At 54.2% G+C, this 16,995-nt stretch overlaps 1 protein-coding gene across 3 annotated transcripts in view; it reads right to left on the bottom strand.

Annotated features, from left to right (window-relative positions):
- LRIG1 (leucine rich repeats and immunoglobulin like domains 1) overlaps nucleotides 1–16,995 on the bottom strand; it is a 112,414-nt gene that overhangs the window by 17,728 nt on the left and 77,691 nt on the right. For all 3 annotated transcript variants that reach the window (XM_065933331.1, XM_065933332.1, XM_065933333.1), the window contains exons 4-9: nucleotides 15,108–15,245; nucleotides 13,214–13,357; nucleotides 11,611–11,754; nucleotides 8,696–8,839; nucleotides 6,404–6,547; nucleotides 4,040–4,120 (exon numbers count right to left, since the gene is read on the bottom strand). In XM_065933331.1, coding sequence (XP_065789403.1) covers nucleotides 4,040–4,120; nucleotides 6,404–6,547; nucleotides 8,696–8,839; nucleotides 11,611–11,754; nucleotides 13,214–13,357; nucleotides 15,108–15,245 — 795 coding nt within the window. The remainder of the gene's footprint in view (nucleotides 1–4,039; nucleotides 4,121–6,403; nucleotides 6,548–8,695; nucleotides 8,840–11,610; nucleotides 11,755–13,213; nucleotides 13,358–15,107; nucleotides 15,246–16,995) is intronic.

Genomic DNA, 16,995 nt, shown 5'->3' with positions numbered 1-16,995 from the left:
GATGGGCCCCAAGCTTCCGCCTCACTGCAGGGTCCCTGCGGCCATGCAGGCGAGGACCATGAGGCTACCTCCGAGAGACAGGGTCACAGGGTCCGCAGACCCAGCCTGCGCCAGGCCCGGCCTCCGCCTGCTCCCAGGCCGCTGGACCCCAGGGCTGCGCCGGCCCCGCAGTGTCACAGCAGCCCCACGGGGACCCTGAGCTTGGCCCTTGGACGCAGCAGCTCTGGCCCCCGCCTCCGAGGGTGAAGAGCACCAAGGCCACCGACCCCTTTGCCCTTTCCTTCTCCGGGAGGTGGTCTACATGAAGGTGAAAACAACAATCTCATCTCGCAAGAGCTTCCATGACTGCTGTCTGAGGCTTTCATTCTAAGACAAACCAACCCAGCACCCAGAAACCTGGTGGCCGTGTCTGCCGGGGCTCCCTCACCGCCGGGCGAGTGCAGCCAGCTCTAACCGGAGGGGTGCCGAAGCCCAGCGACTGACCGCGCTGCCAGCCTCGCACTTACTCAGATCCCCCAGGCCAAGTCACTGCGTGCTCCAGGTCCCAGTAAAATATAGTGAACTCTTCAGTGAAATCTTCCGTAAATGAGATCCAGGAAAAAAGCTGTGCTTTATTTTATCCGTTAAATATTAGTCAGGTTGACCTCTTTGACAATGAGGGCAGGCTGCTATTTCTAATGGTGACAATAGCAATAAAACAAAATCTCAAATTCTCAATTATTCAGGGGCTGGCTCATCGACCTGTTGGTGGATTGAAACAGGTCCTCCCATTCCCCAGCAGATGTCTATGGGTGGGGGCTGGGCTTGCCCAGCAGACTGTGTGGGCAGAGAGCTGGGGCTGTTGGGCGGGGGGGCGCCCCCATCCCGTGTGCTGGGGGCCAGTGAATGTGGCTGCACTTGATGATGGCTCCCAAGAAAGGACAGCCGGCCTGATGACCCCACACCATTGACCTGGAGCAGACAGTGACCTTGGGCTTTGCCTATCAAACCCTCTCCCTCATCCCCTGCCAACCCAGCTCTAACTTCACCCCACAAAGACTGAAAGGCCTGTGCCCAGGAATGCCACGGGAGAGCCGGAGCCGTGGGCCAGCACCTGTCTCCCGTTGCATACAAGTGACTGAATGCTCTTCTGTGTGGCTGACCTGTGCTCCAGAAACCCTGCCCCCGCCACACGTGGGCCCCCAGCTGGTGTCCCGCTGACATTCTGGAAGAGGGGGCCGCCGCGTGGGTGAGCACAGTAATGCGGCCAGCAAGCTCTGGCTGGAAAGCCCATCACCGATGGCTCTGTTCAGCGGCTGCAAAATGAAAGGCAGGGCGGGCTTCACAGAGGGAAGCCTTTTATGGCTCTGCTGCTCACTTGTTCCTTTTTGGAAAGCGTTTTAATTTCGGTCTGGCCTTGAGCCTGGCAGGAAGGACCCCAGGTCCTTGACCGGGGGGTGCAGGCCACACAGTGTCCCCCTTCTGAGGGAGGTCCCCGATCTCCGCCCCCCAGGTGCTTCCGTGGCTGAGCCACTCAGGCTCAGGGGACCCAGAGCCCTGACAGCAGCCCCACGGGTGGACAGCAGCTCGAGGGGGACAGCCCACCTCCACACTGACATGTGCCCCCGCCCCCCGATAATGGGCCCAACAGAGTGACCACTCGGCTGCTCGGTGGGGCAACGTGGTGTCAGGGCCACGGCGCAGAGCGTCCGGGCAGCGCTCCAGGGAGACCGAGGCAGCTCGGCTTCCTCCCACTTCACGTGACTCAGCACAGCCAGGCATCGGGAAGGGCCGCAAGCTGAACGCAGGCGGCTGAGAGGAGCTGTGCGCCTCGCGGCCGCGAGGGCCAGGCCTACCTCGTGGGCGGGAGGGGCCGCCACGCGCCAGGGTCACAGCGTCACAGCCCACCTCACAGCTGTGACCATCATGTAACGGTGCCAGTCCTACTTCCCGTCTGCCCACTTCTCATTCCTCACCTCTGAGAATCTGCATCACATAGTCTTCTTTTTCTAACCAAGAAAGAGAATTACTTTTTTTCCTTTTGCCTATAACCGAAATACCAGCCCGCCTAAGTAACTGATTGCATGTATTTAATGATGTTAAGGAATTACTGTTACCGTCCCCAGTTTCCCCCAATTGTTTGCATCTGTCTTTTTTGGAAACGCTCAGGAGAGCCTCCGTGCCCAAGATCCTGGCCAGTGGAGCTGGGCGGGAGGAGACTGGAGACTATTCTACAGGTCAGGGTTAACCGGCTGCTTCCAAGGAGCCTGTGTCAGGCAGCTCAGCGCAAGCGAGGGATCCAGGCTCTTGGGCTGAGTCCTTGGGACTTTACACAGGACTGTTACTGTAGTCCAGTGGGGAACGGAGAACACGCGGGCAAACAGACCACAGGCAATCAGAAAGTAGCTCCAGACACAGGATGGCTTACGCGGAACCAGAGGTCACATGCCCCCGAGGGTCGCTGCCCTTCACCTGCCAGGGAAGAGCCTCCTGGAAGCCACGACACGCAAGAACCGCCTCCAGGTTTCACGGAACGGACAGGCCCCACACAGGACCCCCACTTCGCCATCGCTTAGTCAGGCTGGGGCCGGACGAGGCGCTGGAAATGAGGCTCGAGCTGAAGGGCTGCTCAGGTGCCCACACCCCTGCCCACGGCCCCCAGCAGCTGCATCCCGAGCTTGGGGCTCCGCTGTCAATGACAAGCCCCTGTGCCGCATCGTGCGGTCCCCTTCCCAAGCTTGCGGGGCAAAGCGCCTAGGAGGTGGGGGAGAAGGGAGCATTTTTAGGGGAGAAGAAGGCGGCTGCCAGGCTTTTCAACCCACTCTCAGAACACAGGATCCTCAGGAAGAGATCTCGAGTCAAAACAGCTGACGCTTACTCACCACTCCCAGAGCACCCAAGGCGTGAAAAACCCCACTTTTCTAAACAAATTAGAAACGCTAACTCCACAGAAAGACCCTCCCACCACAGCCTTTCCCAGAGCCTCGCCTTCCGCTGCCGCTTTCAAAATATTTACTTTACTCTCGTGCTCGGCTCACAGTCTCCGAAACAGGCCGTGGGAGGTGGGGGTACGGAGCTGTGACCATCCTGCCTTGTCCTCCTCCACACCCTCCACTCGGGAGGCAGTAAACAGTAGTAACAGCTCCCACCCCTTGCCTGAATGCTCCCAGGGCAGCCTCAGCGCAGCGCTGGTGAGAGGCAGAAACAGCGGACGAGGAGGGTACAGGGTGGGCTTTGGGTCTGCACAGGCCCTGCCACCCAGCAGCTGTGTGATCTTGGGCAACATCCCTTCCCCTGTTTCCTCAACTACAGAAAAACGCAAAACACAGCCAGGCTTCCCGAGATAGATGTCACACACACTCACACAGACACACACGCCTCCTGAGACAGATGTCACACACACTCAGAGAGACAGACACACACCTCCTGAGATAGTTAGATGTCACACACACTCACACAAATACACAATTCCGGCGAGTTAGATGTAACACACACAGGCGTGCACGCACACATGCACACGCCGTGCAAATTCTAGGAGCTTAGAAAAACAAACCCAAACACCGGAAACCCTGAATGAAAAACAGCTACTGTATCACCCTTGGTAATGACTGTTTCTCTTTAAGATTATGATTGACAACAAAAAGACTGCCCGAAGTCTCTAAACCATCAAGAGTTACTTGGCTTTAGATGTTTAGAATTTCTAGAAACTGAATAACAGGGCAAGACGCCTTTGAGCAAAGAAAAACAAAAAAGTTGGCTGTTTTCACATCAGTCAAGAACTGAAGAGGAAAGAAGATCTAACGGGCCTCCAAACCCCAAGTCTTCAGCCCCCAAAAAACCAACACCCAGGGCAGCAAGGAGACGGCAGGTCAGAGAGAAGTGGAGAGATCTCTGCCTTCCTAAGCAGACTTTCCTTTCCAAACAAAAGAACAATGAATGTGCCAGTGCTACCCGGGGTGGACCCAGAACCAAAGTGGTGTGTGTACTGGTGGGGAGCAGGGGCGTGTAAAGAGTCACCTCTGTGCACCATGCTCACGGATCTTTCAGTGCCCACACTCACAGCTTGCTGAGGCTGTCCAGCCCTGTGAAAGCGCCACTGGTGTCCTCGATTGTGCCCGAAATCTCATTGTGGTCCAGATCCCTGGGGAGGAGAGACAGAAGGCTCAGTATCCAGTCTGCTGTGGGAAGAGAGACCCATGCCTAGCCTGCCACCTTGAAGCTCAGAACATCCCAGTCTATTCCAGATGCCTGGACGGCATGTCTGCGTAAGATTACAGGTATTATAAAACAAACTTAACGCTTGCCCGTACACTTGGCTATATTTAAAATGGATCACCAACAAGGACCTACTGAACGGCACAGGGAACTCTGCTCAGTGTCATGTGGCAGCCTGGGTGGGAAGGGGTTTGGGGGAGAGTGGATACATGCGTGTGTATGGCTGAGTCTGTTCACTGCTCACCTGAAACTACCATAACAGAGTTTATTGGCCATACCCCAATAAGAAATAAACAGGGGAAAAAAAAAATTAGAGGTGTGACCACTGGGCAACCCTGCCGTGCAGCCTGGCTTTCTCAGCCTCCCAGCAAAGCTGACAGGGGCCTCTGACCAGCAGCTTCTGGGCTCCACGCGCTGCTCCCCAGTGGGCTAAGATCAGCCCTGGGGGAAGGGGTGCAGACGGCACACGGGAAAGCCTGCTTTGGATTCCACTCCCCAAGGGTGGACTTCTGGCCACTGCTCTGAGAATGAGTCCAAAAGGTTCCCTAAGGTTCCCATCTGCTTGCCTACCACCTAGGGTCCCTTCCCTGGACTTGACGAGACACTGCACAAGGCCCGCGGAGGAGGGGGACGGGGAACAGCAAGCTCCTGGCACAGGGCCCTCTGCAGCCACCTCCAGGCTGGCAAGTGGGATTTGCACCCTCAACTCCCAACCCCCCCAGGGCCTCCACAGGTGCTGACTCCCAGCCAGGCACATCTGGGTGCTGAGTCAGACTTGTGACCCACTTGCCAGGATGAGAGGACGAGGCCAACTTCTCGGGCCAGTCCCCTCCAACAATGAGAATCACAAGGCCGATGACTCAGCTTCCTGCCCCAGCTTCCAAGGGCAGGTCACCACCGGGCGAGACACCCCACCTGGTGACCATGCCCCGCGCCGCCCCGGTCGGCCCTCTCTGACTTTCCACAAGGTCTCCCACACCTTCCTTTCCGGAGCCCTGGAGACGTGGGCCACGAACAGGACAGGATGCTGCTCTTGGCTCCTGGGAGAGCCAATGGGGCAGGGAGCTTGGACCGTGGAGTGCGTTGGTTGCTCTGACCTTTATTTTACTGCAGCATGTGCAGAGAGCTGCGATTCAGAGGCTGGAAGGGCCTCCTCCTTCTCATCCGTTCCTCCCTATTTGTCCTGAAACACCCGGGACCCGGGGCTGTGGCTTTGTGTGCCTGTCCCCCTGCTCCAGTCCTGGCTGCCAGTTTTTTCTCTCTTCTCTGGCCTGCGCCATCTGAACATCCTGGCCATGTCAGTCAGCACCGAAAGGGCTCGGAGGCTGACCCCAGTTTGAATAGCCTGGTGTCCGGGTTCTTTCTCACTCCCCAGCGACGGCCTGGCGTGACAGCTTTCTCAGTCCTCCCTGCCAAGTGCAAGGGCCTTTCTCCCCATCAGACTGGAGCAGCCGCTCTTTCTGCAGGGGGCAGGCCTAGGAGGGAGGACCCGCAACCCTCTGTTGAAATCCAGATGCGCCCCCCTCAACCCCCACCCCATAGCTGGTTGGCTGGTTGTTCTCTGTTGCCTGGAAGTTCTTGGAAGCCAACGGCTGAAAAATTTCAGTCCCAGAAAAGCGCCCTGCAGCAAGCTCTGAAAGTTCCCTCCACCTCACTGGTTGCTGCGAGGAAGGTGACACGACCACCTCCGTTGGGTTAAACGACCCTCAGGGACAGACACTGGGCTCCCCCGTCACCTCTCGTGGACATGGACTTCTGAACGCACAGTGTGTGCTGAAGAAGTTGAGAGCTAGCCCAAGACACACGCCTCAGTACTGCCCTCGCTCAGATAAAAACGCTCAGGACAAAACCACAAGTCACTGTGGGACGGCTCAGGATGCAAGGATGGCCCGCCGGCTGGGCTGCTGTCCCAGGGGGCGGCGTGCGGTCTGGGGAAGTTCCTGCCGGTGGACCCCACGTCCCGTCACGTGTAGTGTGGGAACCAGGGCTTGGAGGTATCATTCTAGGCACCACCCTAAGGGGAATGAAGGACAGTTTTCTGCTCAACCAGCTCTTTTTTGATGTACGATGTTAAAGTTTGAGACCGTGGCAGACGTCACAAGTCAGCTGTGGATCTAACTGCAGCTCAAGACCAGTGAGAAGGGAACACAGTGAAGCAGGTGGCTTGCTGTCTTCTGCTCTCCCATCAACCCAACGGGGAAAGACTTACAAGACACGCAGGCTCTTGAGTCCCCGGAAGGCGCCTTCCGCGATGTGACTGATGGAGTTGTGGCTGAGCCGAAGGATGCTCAGGCTACTCAGGTCGGCCAGGCTCTCCTCGTCCAGCCGGGTCAGGTTATTGAAGGACAGAATCCTGAGGAACGGGAGGGGAGAGCAAACGTGGTCACCATTGGGTTGCTCGGCGTTGTCCCTTCTCCTCTCCCGACGGTGGAGCCGGGTCAGCCAGTCGTCTGGGTCCAAGCGGGAAGGGACATGGCCACCATAATCCCGAGGGCAAAGTGGTCTCACAGCTAGAAACCCACCAGGGCTTGATGCCCATGGAGCTTGACTCTTGGAAGGAGATCTGTAAACAGAGCACTACAGGGTCGTTCAACAAGCAAGGCTCCAACCCCTTCCTACACGTTGTGTCTGTGGCTGGTCCTGATTCAGGCCACGGAAGACTTCTCATGGCTGTGGCCGGGGACTCTCGATGGGACCCCAGTGGGTTCTCACAATGAGCAAGGCAGCCGGACAGCCTCCGCCCTCGGCCAGCAGAGGGCGCCACCAGGCACTGCCTGGAACGAGACCCTCACCGAACTGTAGGCCTCACCTGGGCGGCGCCCTTGGGACCATGTCCCTCCAGGCTTCCTTGCCCTCACCTGAGCCAGCCTCTTAGCATGATCTCGCTACTGTAAGCAGGTCAGGACCACACCTCCAATCACACACCTTCTTTGAGCGTCAGAATCAAACTTTCCTCCCAACACACCCCCTGCACCTCTGATGTGGCTGTGGGTTGTGACCTAGCGTATTAGTCATCTGTCGTTGAAAAAATGGGAACTCTGGGCTGGGGCAGGAGGAAGGAAAATAAATTCGGAGATTAGTAAGTATGTTAAGGTAGCAGGGAGTGACAGTTTTTCTCTCCTGGAGAAGTCAGGCATGGTGTCTGTCAGTTGCAAAGACCTGGCAGGAGATCAAAATTACATCCTCACCTGCAATTAAAGAATTCAGCTTAAAGGAGGGGCGGGACACACACGTGGAAAGCAGCCCTAAATCTGGCTCCAGGGTTACCTGGGTGTCGGACACAGTGTGAAGCTGGTCGGGACACATTCCCGTGACCGCCTCTGACCCTTCTGAAGGGCACAGCAGGCAGGCCGAGGGGGGCAGGAGGAGGCGCCCCTCCCCATTGCCTCAGCACCAGGGGGCACACACCCTCCGCGATTCAGCGGGCGGGTGGCTCCTCGCCTGTGCAAGTGCATGGGCTCCGGGGGATGAGAAGACTTCTCCTGCTTCCCCACGGCTCTGAGGCCGGGACCGTGGAAAACCAAGGGTCCTGGGAGCTCCCGAGTGGGGTCCTGGCCCAAGGGGAGCCTTTCAGAAGCCATCCCAGTCCACGTGAGGATACCGTGCAGCTTCACATCCTGGAGGGGGCAGGAAGCCAAACCCAAAGAGTTATTCACACACACACACACACACACACACACAACTATCGATTTTTACATTAGGTAATGATGAACTTCACTGAAATATAAACTCCAGGTCAGTATGGGGTGGGCTGAGGGGGAAGGAGGAGGGGGGAGAGGGGAGAACGTGGACAAATAGATAAAAACACAACCTGCAAGAGACTCAGTACTAAGTTTAAACAGGGTAAACACATAGAAATTCCTTACTGTCCATGTGTCACCATTTCTCGGGTTCACTGTCTTTTCTGTGAGCCCCAATATAGACATAACTTGCTTTACTGCGCTTTGAGGATACTACACTTTTTTTTTTTAAACAAATTGAATATTTTGGCACCCTGTGTGGCTGGGTGATAAACAGCATTTTTCAGTAATAAAGTATTTTTAAATTAAGATCTGTACATCATTTTTTCAGACATAATGCTACTGCACACGTCCCAGACTACAGTGTAGCAGAAAGACACTTTCCTATGTATGGGGGAGCCAAAAGCGTGGGATCTGCTTTACAAGGTGGTCTGGGACTAACTGCACAGTACCACTGAGGTCTGCCTGTAGCCGCTCTCTCTATACAGAAGCACATGTTACAGGCTGCAGTCGTTTGTGGACAGAGGCTCTCAAAACAGCTGTTCTTAGACAGTGGTCCCTGCTAATCTGAAATGGGGAGCAGAGTCTAGAATAGGTGAGAGTTTGGCTCTCAGGTCCTTGGAGTCCCGCTCTGCAACAGGCCCTCAACACTCCTCCCAAGCCCCTGTGCTGTGGGTCACGGGGCCCAGGGCTCCCCAGGCTCTGGAGGAGGCACCCCCGGATGCGTCCACTGTCACCCGCAGAGCTGGTGGGACACTCACAGCTCGTGCAGCTTCTGGCAGAAGCTCCAGCCGTCTCGGTGGATCCGGGAGATGGAGTTGTTGCCGAGGTGCAGCTGGTGCAGGGCCGTGAGGCCGTACAGCGAGCCGCTGTTCACCTCCGCCAGGCTGTTGTACTCCAGGTGCCTGCCATGACAGCCCCGCGTGCGGTGAGTGTGAGTGCACTCCTGGGGGTCCCGCACCCACCCGCCCACCTGACGGCGAAGGAGCCGCTCCCTGCCATCACGCCAGGCGGCACTGAGGATCTGACGACACTGCTGGAGGGACTCGTGATGGGTGTGCACTGACGCGTGTGCGCACACCTGGGGGTGGCAGGGAGGCAAAGCTACACAGACGGTGGTGAGGATTCAGGCCAGCTGCGAGGGCTCACAGGCCACAGGGAAGCTCCTAGAAGCAACCCTCTGAGTGGCAGACAAGCGAGCCAGCAGCACACGGGCAAGGAGCTCGGAGCGGAGGGCAGGCCATTCAAGGCGGAGAGAGGAAGACAAGGGGCAGGCCTCATCACTGTCCCTGTCTTGTGGATGAGCAAACTCTGTATGAGGCTGAGACAGCAGGGTAACCTAAGCCTTGTTCCTCAGCTCAGCCAGCAGTGAGGGGCCGGAATTCAGAGCGAAGCGGACCAAGCATGGGCCTGGGGCCACTGTGCCAAGACATGGCTTGACATCTGGGGTCGAAATACTGCGACTTAATTCTCAATTCTGTCACCTGGCTGGCTGAAGGAGCCTGAACAACCATGAAGTGGAGATGCCCAAGAAGTATTGACTCCATAGGGCTGTGCTGAGAAGGCAGAAAACGCAGGTCAGGATTTCAGCTTCGTGCTGAGAACTGAGCTCCCGTTCAAGTTCAGTAAGTAGGGATGTAAGTTACCATCAGCCTTCTCGACAGCGCGGCCACAGACGATGCGCCACCTCACAGGACTGGCCTTGTGACCAGAAGCTACTACTTCATATGCTGCTCCGCATGCACGATCACAAGGGCTTCGAGCAGCCGGGCTTTGCTTTTCACATCGTCTGTTTTCTGTGTCTGCTCAAAACATGAGCCCTTAATCTATAACTAACCTCTAAGGTAACTCTTCCTTCACCTCCCAACTTGCATGAATTTGTTCAACAGAAAAACCAAATGGTATGTGCTAAGAACTCTGTTTTTCTGAGAATGCACTCTGACTCCCAGCCCACCCAGTGCACGACCACCTGGCTTCCAAAGTCCAAAATGACAGTTTCAAGGATGTCAAGGACAAGTGTTCTCGAATATATAAAAAGAGACAGAGTTATGCAAAGGTGAACAATGAAGAGCGGGAGAAGCAAAGCTTCGCAAGGCTAAGCTGTCTTTTACAAAGTGCGCGCGCGCGCGTGTGTGTGTGTGTGTGTGTGTGTGTGTGTGTGTATGAAGGTATGCAGATTGAGATGCTCCTGATGATGAGGAAGGCACAGGGAGTTGATGGAACTGGACCTGGAGTTTCTGGTTTTTGTTTCAGTTGCAAAGATAATTGAGCAAGAACACAGATGCAGTGGTGTAACTTGTAGACCAAAGGGCTTCGGCGTGTCTTGAGCAAGTTAAGTCACTGACCATAAAGCAAGAAATCTCATGATGACACACCAAAATGTAAGTGGTATTAGTATATGAACTTGGAAGGAACAATCGGCAGAACTACAAATAGAACACAAAGACAGAACATGATGAGAAGTGACTGCCTGCCTCTTGTGAGTGGAACTGGGAGTCGGGGGAGAGTGGGGGCTAGGGTTGGGCAACAACTGCTTTTCTTTACTCTCTGATTTAGCTCAACTATTGAGTATATGTTTCTTTTGATTAAAAATAAACAAACATAAATATTTAAAAGTTGAAGCTTGGTAACTGCCTTGTCTGACCCTCTCCGGACGCTCTTCTGTTCCTCTGTTAGGCAGGCAAGCCCCAAGACTGTCCACATCTGGCTGGAGCAAGTGCTCCCTTGACAGAAATGGAACATCTGCAGTGAGGGGCTTGATTAGCTCACAAAACAGAAATAAATCTCTCAGGATGAACTATACATTCTTTGGCCCACCTGCACATCAAGAAAGACTGTCAAAACCGAAGTAGAGGGAGAGGGAACTTCCTGTGGCGTGTGGGAGAGGGGATAGGATGTGGGAAGGGAGCCCAATGTCCGCCAAGGAGTGGGGGGCAGGGGTATAATCAGGAAGAACAATCTGACTCCATAATAGACGTTCCCTGTACTTTAACCTTTGTATTCTATCTCTTTTGCTTCCGGTTAAGAATGCTGCCTAGAGTATGAAGAATACTAGGCCATATGACGCTTTTCCACTCATCTAGAGACAAGAAGGTGCAGAACTAAGAATAACTTTTGTCTGGTCGGAGGTTTACTGAACATCAGGACCTGACTTACAATGGATGGCTGCAAGATCAAGGGATTCCTACACCAAGGCTGTTGGCTGTAACAAGCAACCATGCTCCTCTCTCACTTGGCCTTTAAAAATATTTTGTTGAAACACTTTGGAACTCTGGCTTTTCTTGGGGCATGCGCCACCCATCTCCTCACATGGCCCTGCAATAAACCTTTCTCTGCTCCAAAGTCTGACGCTGCGGTATTGTTTGGCTGCATTGTGAGTTGAGCACCTGAGCGTGCATTCAGTAACAGGGGGAGTGGAAATGGGAGAGGGGAACAGCCCCAGCAAAGCGGCCCCTGCCTTCCATCCTCACCAACCAGCTCACTTTACTAAATCCTCTGAAACTCTCCCAAGAAACTATCCTAGCCTGCAAGGAAAACACCCCAAGAGGTACCAAAAGATCCCACAGACGCTGAGGAGGGCCACCGCTGAGGTCCCGAAGGGCAGGGGCTGGGTCCAGCCGAGGGCCCAGGGGATCACTCGGCCCCGCAGGAGCCCCGGCGCCCGGCTCCGACTCACAGCGCGTGCATCCTGGCCAGCCCCCAGAAGGCGCCGTCTGTCAGCTTGCTGATGTTGTTTCGCTGGAGCCTCAGCACCTCCAAACTGTCGAGCCCCTGGAATGTCAGGCCCTCGATCAGCCGAATCCGATTCCGATTGAGGTCCCTAAAGAGATGAGGACAGCAGTTCAGAGCATCCACTACCCATGCCCCCCATCACCCACAGCCATCACCAGGTGGCCCCCAGGGACAATCCCAGGAGGAGGTCCCGGGCAGCACAGACATACCACGGAAGCCCGTGTGCCCAAGACACCAACTGGCCACTGTTAATGTGTGAAAGGGAGCCCAGGGCTCCTAGAAGCTGGTCCCCTTGCACCCCAGAATGAGCAAGCGCTCCTATTTCCTCCCCCATAACTGTGACTCTGTAGTGAGGACAGGGTATGACTCAGGATATGAACGTCTTAGGTGAGACATCTCTTAGCTCAGCAGCAGAAACCACCATCAGATGCGTCAACCCAGGAACTCGAACCACTAGATACTGGTGGCAACTTCCCACCAACTGCATTCAGGAGGAGGTGCCTGGAACCATCATGAAGCATACTCACGGGCCTCCGGCCCCTGTGTGATGAGACCGCAGTGAACCAAAAGATTTCAGGAATCTGGGTGAGCTGGCTACGTTGGTAACACTTGGTAAGGGAGAACACAGCCTGACCAGTGAGCCCTCGGTTTTCCCCAAATTCTTCTGCAGTGTCTCATGACGCACACCAGGTCCTGAGCATCAGGGAGTCTCTCCGGGACCCCCTGCCTGGTGTGCGGGGGGAGCACAGCAGTGAGAGGAGGGGAGCACCCCGTCTTGCCACCACACCTGCCCCTGAGCAGCCCGTTCTGCTTGAACCAAAGCTCCAGTATCAGTGTATTCTCCTAAAATATATTTTTCTCCTACCAAAAAAAGGATGCTGGGAAGGCAAAAAACCGGGGAACAGGCAGTCCGTCAGGTTTTGGTAAATAGAGGTTTTCTTGACTCCAAACCCTGGGCCATTCTAGGAGTGCGGTCAGTTGTGGTAGTCAAAAAACTAAACAAACACATCCTTTCTTTACCAAAAAAAAAAAAAAAAAGCCAATCAACTACCTTATGAGACTGAGGAGAAGAAAACAGTGACCCTCTCTCTTGCTTCCTACCTCTGGCTACACTAAGTTCCTCTCTGAACTGCTCAAGCAGCACTGGGCCCCATAATGGCCACTGGACAGATTACATGGGTTCCTTAAAAAAAGAAAAAACCACAGAAACCTCACAATAAATAAGGACTCCAGTCCACACAGGCTATGTATTAGCCAGGGTCAGCTAAGCAGCAGGATTCCTCACTGTGTTCTGGAAAGTGCTGAAGAGGACCGGCCTGCATATCCTCAGAGGATCTTTCTCAGCAACCTGGGGCAGTTTGCAGGCTGCGGACCCAGCGTCTAATTTGCTTTTATTAGGTGCTGCCGCACGGCCATCAGTGGCAGCTTATGCAGAGCCCGACCGAAGGGGAGCAAGGGAAGCGGGTGCATTTGGAACGCTCCTGGAGGAACTCTGGTCTCCATAAAGTTTGGCTAAGCTTAATTACAGCACAGGTCTCTGGACTCACAGTTGTGTCAGCCGGGGTAACTTGAATGCTTTCACAGGAAGCTGGGTGATCCTGTTTTTGCTCAACCGAAGCGTTAGCAGTGACCGTGACAGACCATCAAATGCTCCTGATTCCAGGGTGCTGATCCGGTTGCTTGCCAGGTTGCTGGAAGGATTCAGGAGAGAAAATGCAGGGGTCAGTAGGAGGCCTTCCTTGTCTTGTTACAGACACCAGACCTAGGTGAGTTGGGAAAATAAGCTACAACACACCCAGCAGGCTGGGTTTCCAATGAGACATCTGTCATCCTGATGCTGCAAAGCCCATCTCCACTCCCAGCCTCAGGTGTTAGGACCGTCTTCAGACGTGACAGAGGCCTGGCTTGTTCAAGCCCAGTGCTCACCCCGCTTTCAGTCAGGGTGACTACTCCAGGAGGGAAGTCAATGGCCTCCACTCTAGCTGGGCTGCTTAGGAGTCCCTCCTTGCCAGTCACAACCCAAGGCTCAGGGTTCAAGGTTGGTGAGAAGAGCCTTAGGAAGCAGAAAGTCCACTGTGAGGCAAGGTCAGAGAGGGTTTCACAATTTGGGGAAATGGCCTTTAATTCTGAAGTGGATCCCATTGTATGACTTCTAAATGTACATAAAACATTTCATTTTAATCATTTCAAATGTGTCAGAGAAACATTCTAGTGAAGGACAACTGCACACGAATGGTTCCCAGCGGGGGAGAGGGAAAGGAAATGGGGCCACAACACTTTTCCTTCCACCTTCCCTGGACCAATTCTGCTTGTTGTGCCTTAAACAAAAGAGAAAAGACCAGAGAGAATTTTCTACATCAGAGTTGGTAAGGGAAGGAGGCATTCATCATCTCCACCCGGCAGAGGCCCAGCACAGGGCATGTGAGGATTCTTCGCAAACGGAGCTGGACTGTTTGTTCTTAACACTCCAGATTAAAGAAGAACATTCTGTGTGATGAAGATACACTGGCCAGCTTCTGCCAAAACAGAGAGTCCCCCTGCTTTCGTGCAGAGAGAGAGAAGGTCACTGCGAGGCAGTTCAGCAGGGGAGGTGTTTTTGTCCCAAGCAGGGTGGTGGTGGGTGGCCGGTGGACCTCCTTCGGAAGCCCCACAGGGGGCTGAGCACCACTCCATCAACTGAAGGATTGGCCAAGGCCTCCCGCTTCCACCTCGGGCACCTTGATGCATCCTAAGAAAGAGACTGTTCTGCTCCTCGGACATCTCAAAAATCTGTGCGCCTGGCCTTGGTCTCTGAACTGATGGGTCACAATGACCCATAAACCAACCTCACAAACAACCCTTAGAGTACTCAGTGGTAACCCAAGAGATGAGAGCTCGCATGTCATCTGAAGACACCTCTTTAGCCTGAGTTTTCAGTTTCTTCCCTAAAATAACATTCTCCTACCAACAAGCAGCGGGTTAACTAGGTTTTGACTGTTTTTCTTCTGTCTGCCATCAGCGGGCGTGAGACAGGGCAGAACAGAAACAGACCAACAATCTGACGAAGCAGGTCGAGAGCACTCAGAGAATGGGTAGGCACTGGCTGGTGGGGTCTCTGCAGAGAGGCTGCCCTCTGCTGTCACTCACCTAACTACTCCCCACCTCTTCTCTAAGCTCGCCTAGGGGGCAGCCCCCAGAAGGAGAAAGAAACCCGGCTTTGTGGTCCACACAGCCATGCGTTTTAGCGCAAGATGGTGCTCTGAGATGGTCTGTCCCCAGGTCAGCTCCCTCGCCCACGTGTAGTCAGAACAGCACCGCTGACTTGGACATGCTGAAAATGTGGACCTGGGGCCCCTGCCCTGCTGAGGGCACAGATGGCAGGCATGTGCCTAGCCCACAGACTCAGCCCGGCATCCACCAGCATCCAGACCTGGGCAGTGCGGGCAGACCCGACGCACTTACAGCTCCTTGAGGGGCAGTCCATGTGGGAAGCAGGTGCTCCGGATCTCTGTGATGTTGTTGGCGCTGAGGTCCAACACTTGCAAGGAAAGGTAAGCCTTCAGCTGACTCCCCTCCACGCTGCGAATCCTGTTGTGTTGCCTAAAACACACAGGGCAGGTGAGTCCAACATGTCATTTTGCAAAGAAACTATTTTCCTCAACACTTCTAGACATTTTTTCCCCTGCAGTTTCAGAGAATTACAAATGCTATGACACTCGCAAATGAGGCGTCCCATCCTTCTTGCATCGGGTTATTACCTGCAGGCCGGAAGCTAGACAGAGCATTAAATTCTTTGCCTGTGGCAAGTCTGCCTGCCCAAGTTCTAAGCCAGACTGCTCTCCCCAAGGACAGGAACATGGGAGTGATATTTTGGCCATGTGGAGAGCAGCCTGGCATGACCAGAACTCAGAACTCACTGGTACACTTTCCCCACAAAGGATGTGCCCCATGCAACCAGCCAGCTTTTGAGGCTGCTTGTGTCTAGAATCTTCAGAATCCAGGCCAGCCCCATCACTCACAAGAATGCAGGCACCAGAGCCCAGCATCCAATTTAATCCAACTGAGCGCATCATTACACACTTCACATTTTACCGACACCTACCATGTACCAGGCGTGTCGACAGGCACAAGGGATTAAAAAAAAAAAAAGTGCACAATCCTGCCAGCCTAATAAGGGAGACAGGAATTCAGCACTGGGTCTAACTGGAATCGAACCCCCTGCATCTCTGACCCCACCCTCTTGACAGTTCCTCAAGTTTCCTCATCTGGAAGATGGGGCCACACCCCCTTACTTTAGGGATATGAATGGTCCCACCTGAACCACACTGCTGTGTTTGGCAGATGTTCATATATGTGTTCAGTGTTCACCTCCCTCCGAGACGTATTTGTCCTTGAATCCTCTTTCTAAAAAATACCACTGTCTCACCCACCAACCAGTATTTATTAATCAGCAGAAATCTGACAAATGCCAACCACGGCTGGAAGGAGCAGGCCAGTCCCCTTGTAGGTCTGGCTCTGCCTAGCGGATTCAAGCTGCCACAGCCCAGATCCTGGTATCCAGATATTTCAGACCCCGTGGAGTTGGGCGCTGTGCTTCTGGTTCCACGCGCTCACTAGGGCCAGCTTCTGAGTAAACAGTGTCGGGGGCTCCAGCCAATCCAAGCAGTCCCGAACACGACACAGGGAGCCAGGCGTCGCTCACCAAGTGGCATCTCTTTTAAACAAACACTTGACCAAATCGGTTCCAACAGGCATAAACAAGGCCCTCTTTCCCAGAAGCTCTGGGCCTTCTCGCTGATGCCTTTGTTTTCTTCCCATCTTTCCCAGGCCTTGAACCCGAAAACCCATTTACGAGGGTACAGCTCCCTTTACGCACAGCAGAATCTCCCTGGAGTGAAAGGCCACTTTTTTCCCTCCATGCTCCCCTCGCCAAACTATTTCCTTTGAGTTCTTTATTAAGTTCTTAATAAAGATAGTCTCTTCAGTTTTCTGACTCCCAAATAAAAAGGAAGAAAAAAAAGAATAGAAAAGGAAACCTTTATTATGTAAAGTATGGGAAAAAAGAAGGAGAAATAAAGGGAACAGAGTTGAGCCTCATCCAGGAACTCTGAATGCAGTACCAGGGAGCCAGGAAAAAGAAGGTCTAAGGAAAGAAGGGGAGGGGTGCCGCTGGCCCCAAGTCGCACAAAGAGGGACCGACCGTACACAGCCCGAGCGGCCACGAGACAGCTGCAGGCCACCCCCAGCGCTCCCCCGCTCAGGCTTCCCTGTCGCTTTCATCTTACACCTTCTTTCTTCTTTCTCATCTGTGTATTTATTCACCGAATCAAACACGTTCTGGGCCCCGCTC

Source organism: Muntiacus reevesi, chromosome 4 (genome assembly GCF_963930625.1).
Source record: "Muntiacus reevesi chromosome 4, mMunRee1.1, whole genome shotgun sequence".
In the NCBI taxonomy this organism is placed as follows: domain Eukaryota; kingdom Metazoa; phylum Chordata; class Mammalia; order Artiodactyla; family Cervidae; genus Muntiacus; species Muntiacus reevesi.
The sequence above is the reverse complement of the archived record's forward strand: the minus strand, read 5'-3'. Positions and strand labels throughout refer to the sequence as shown.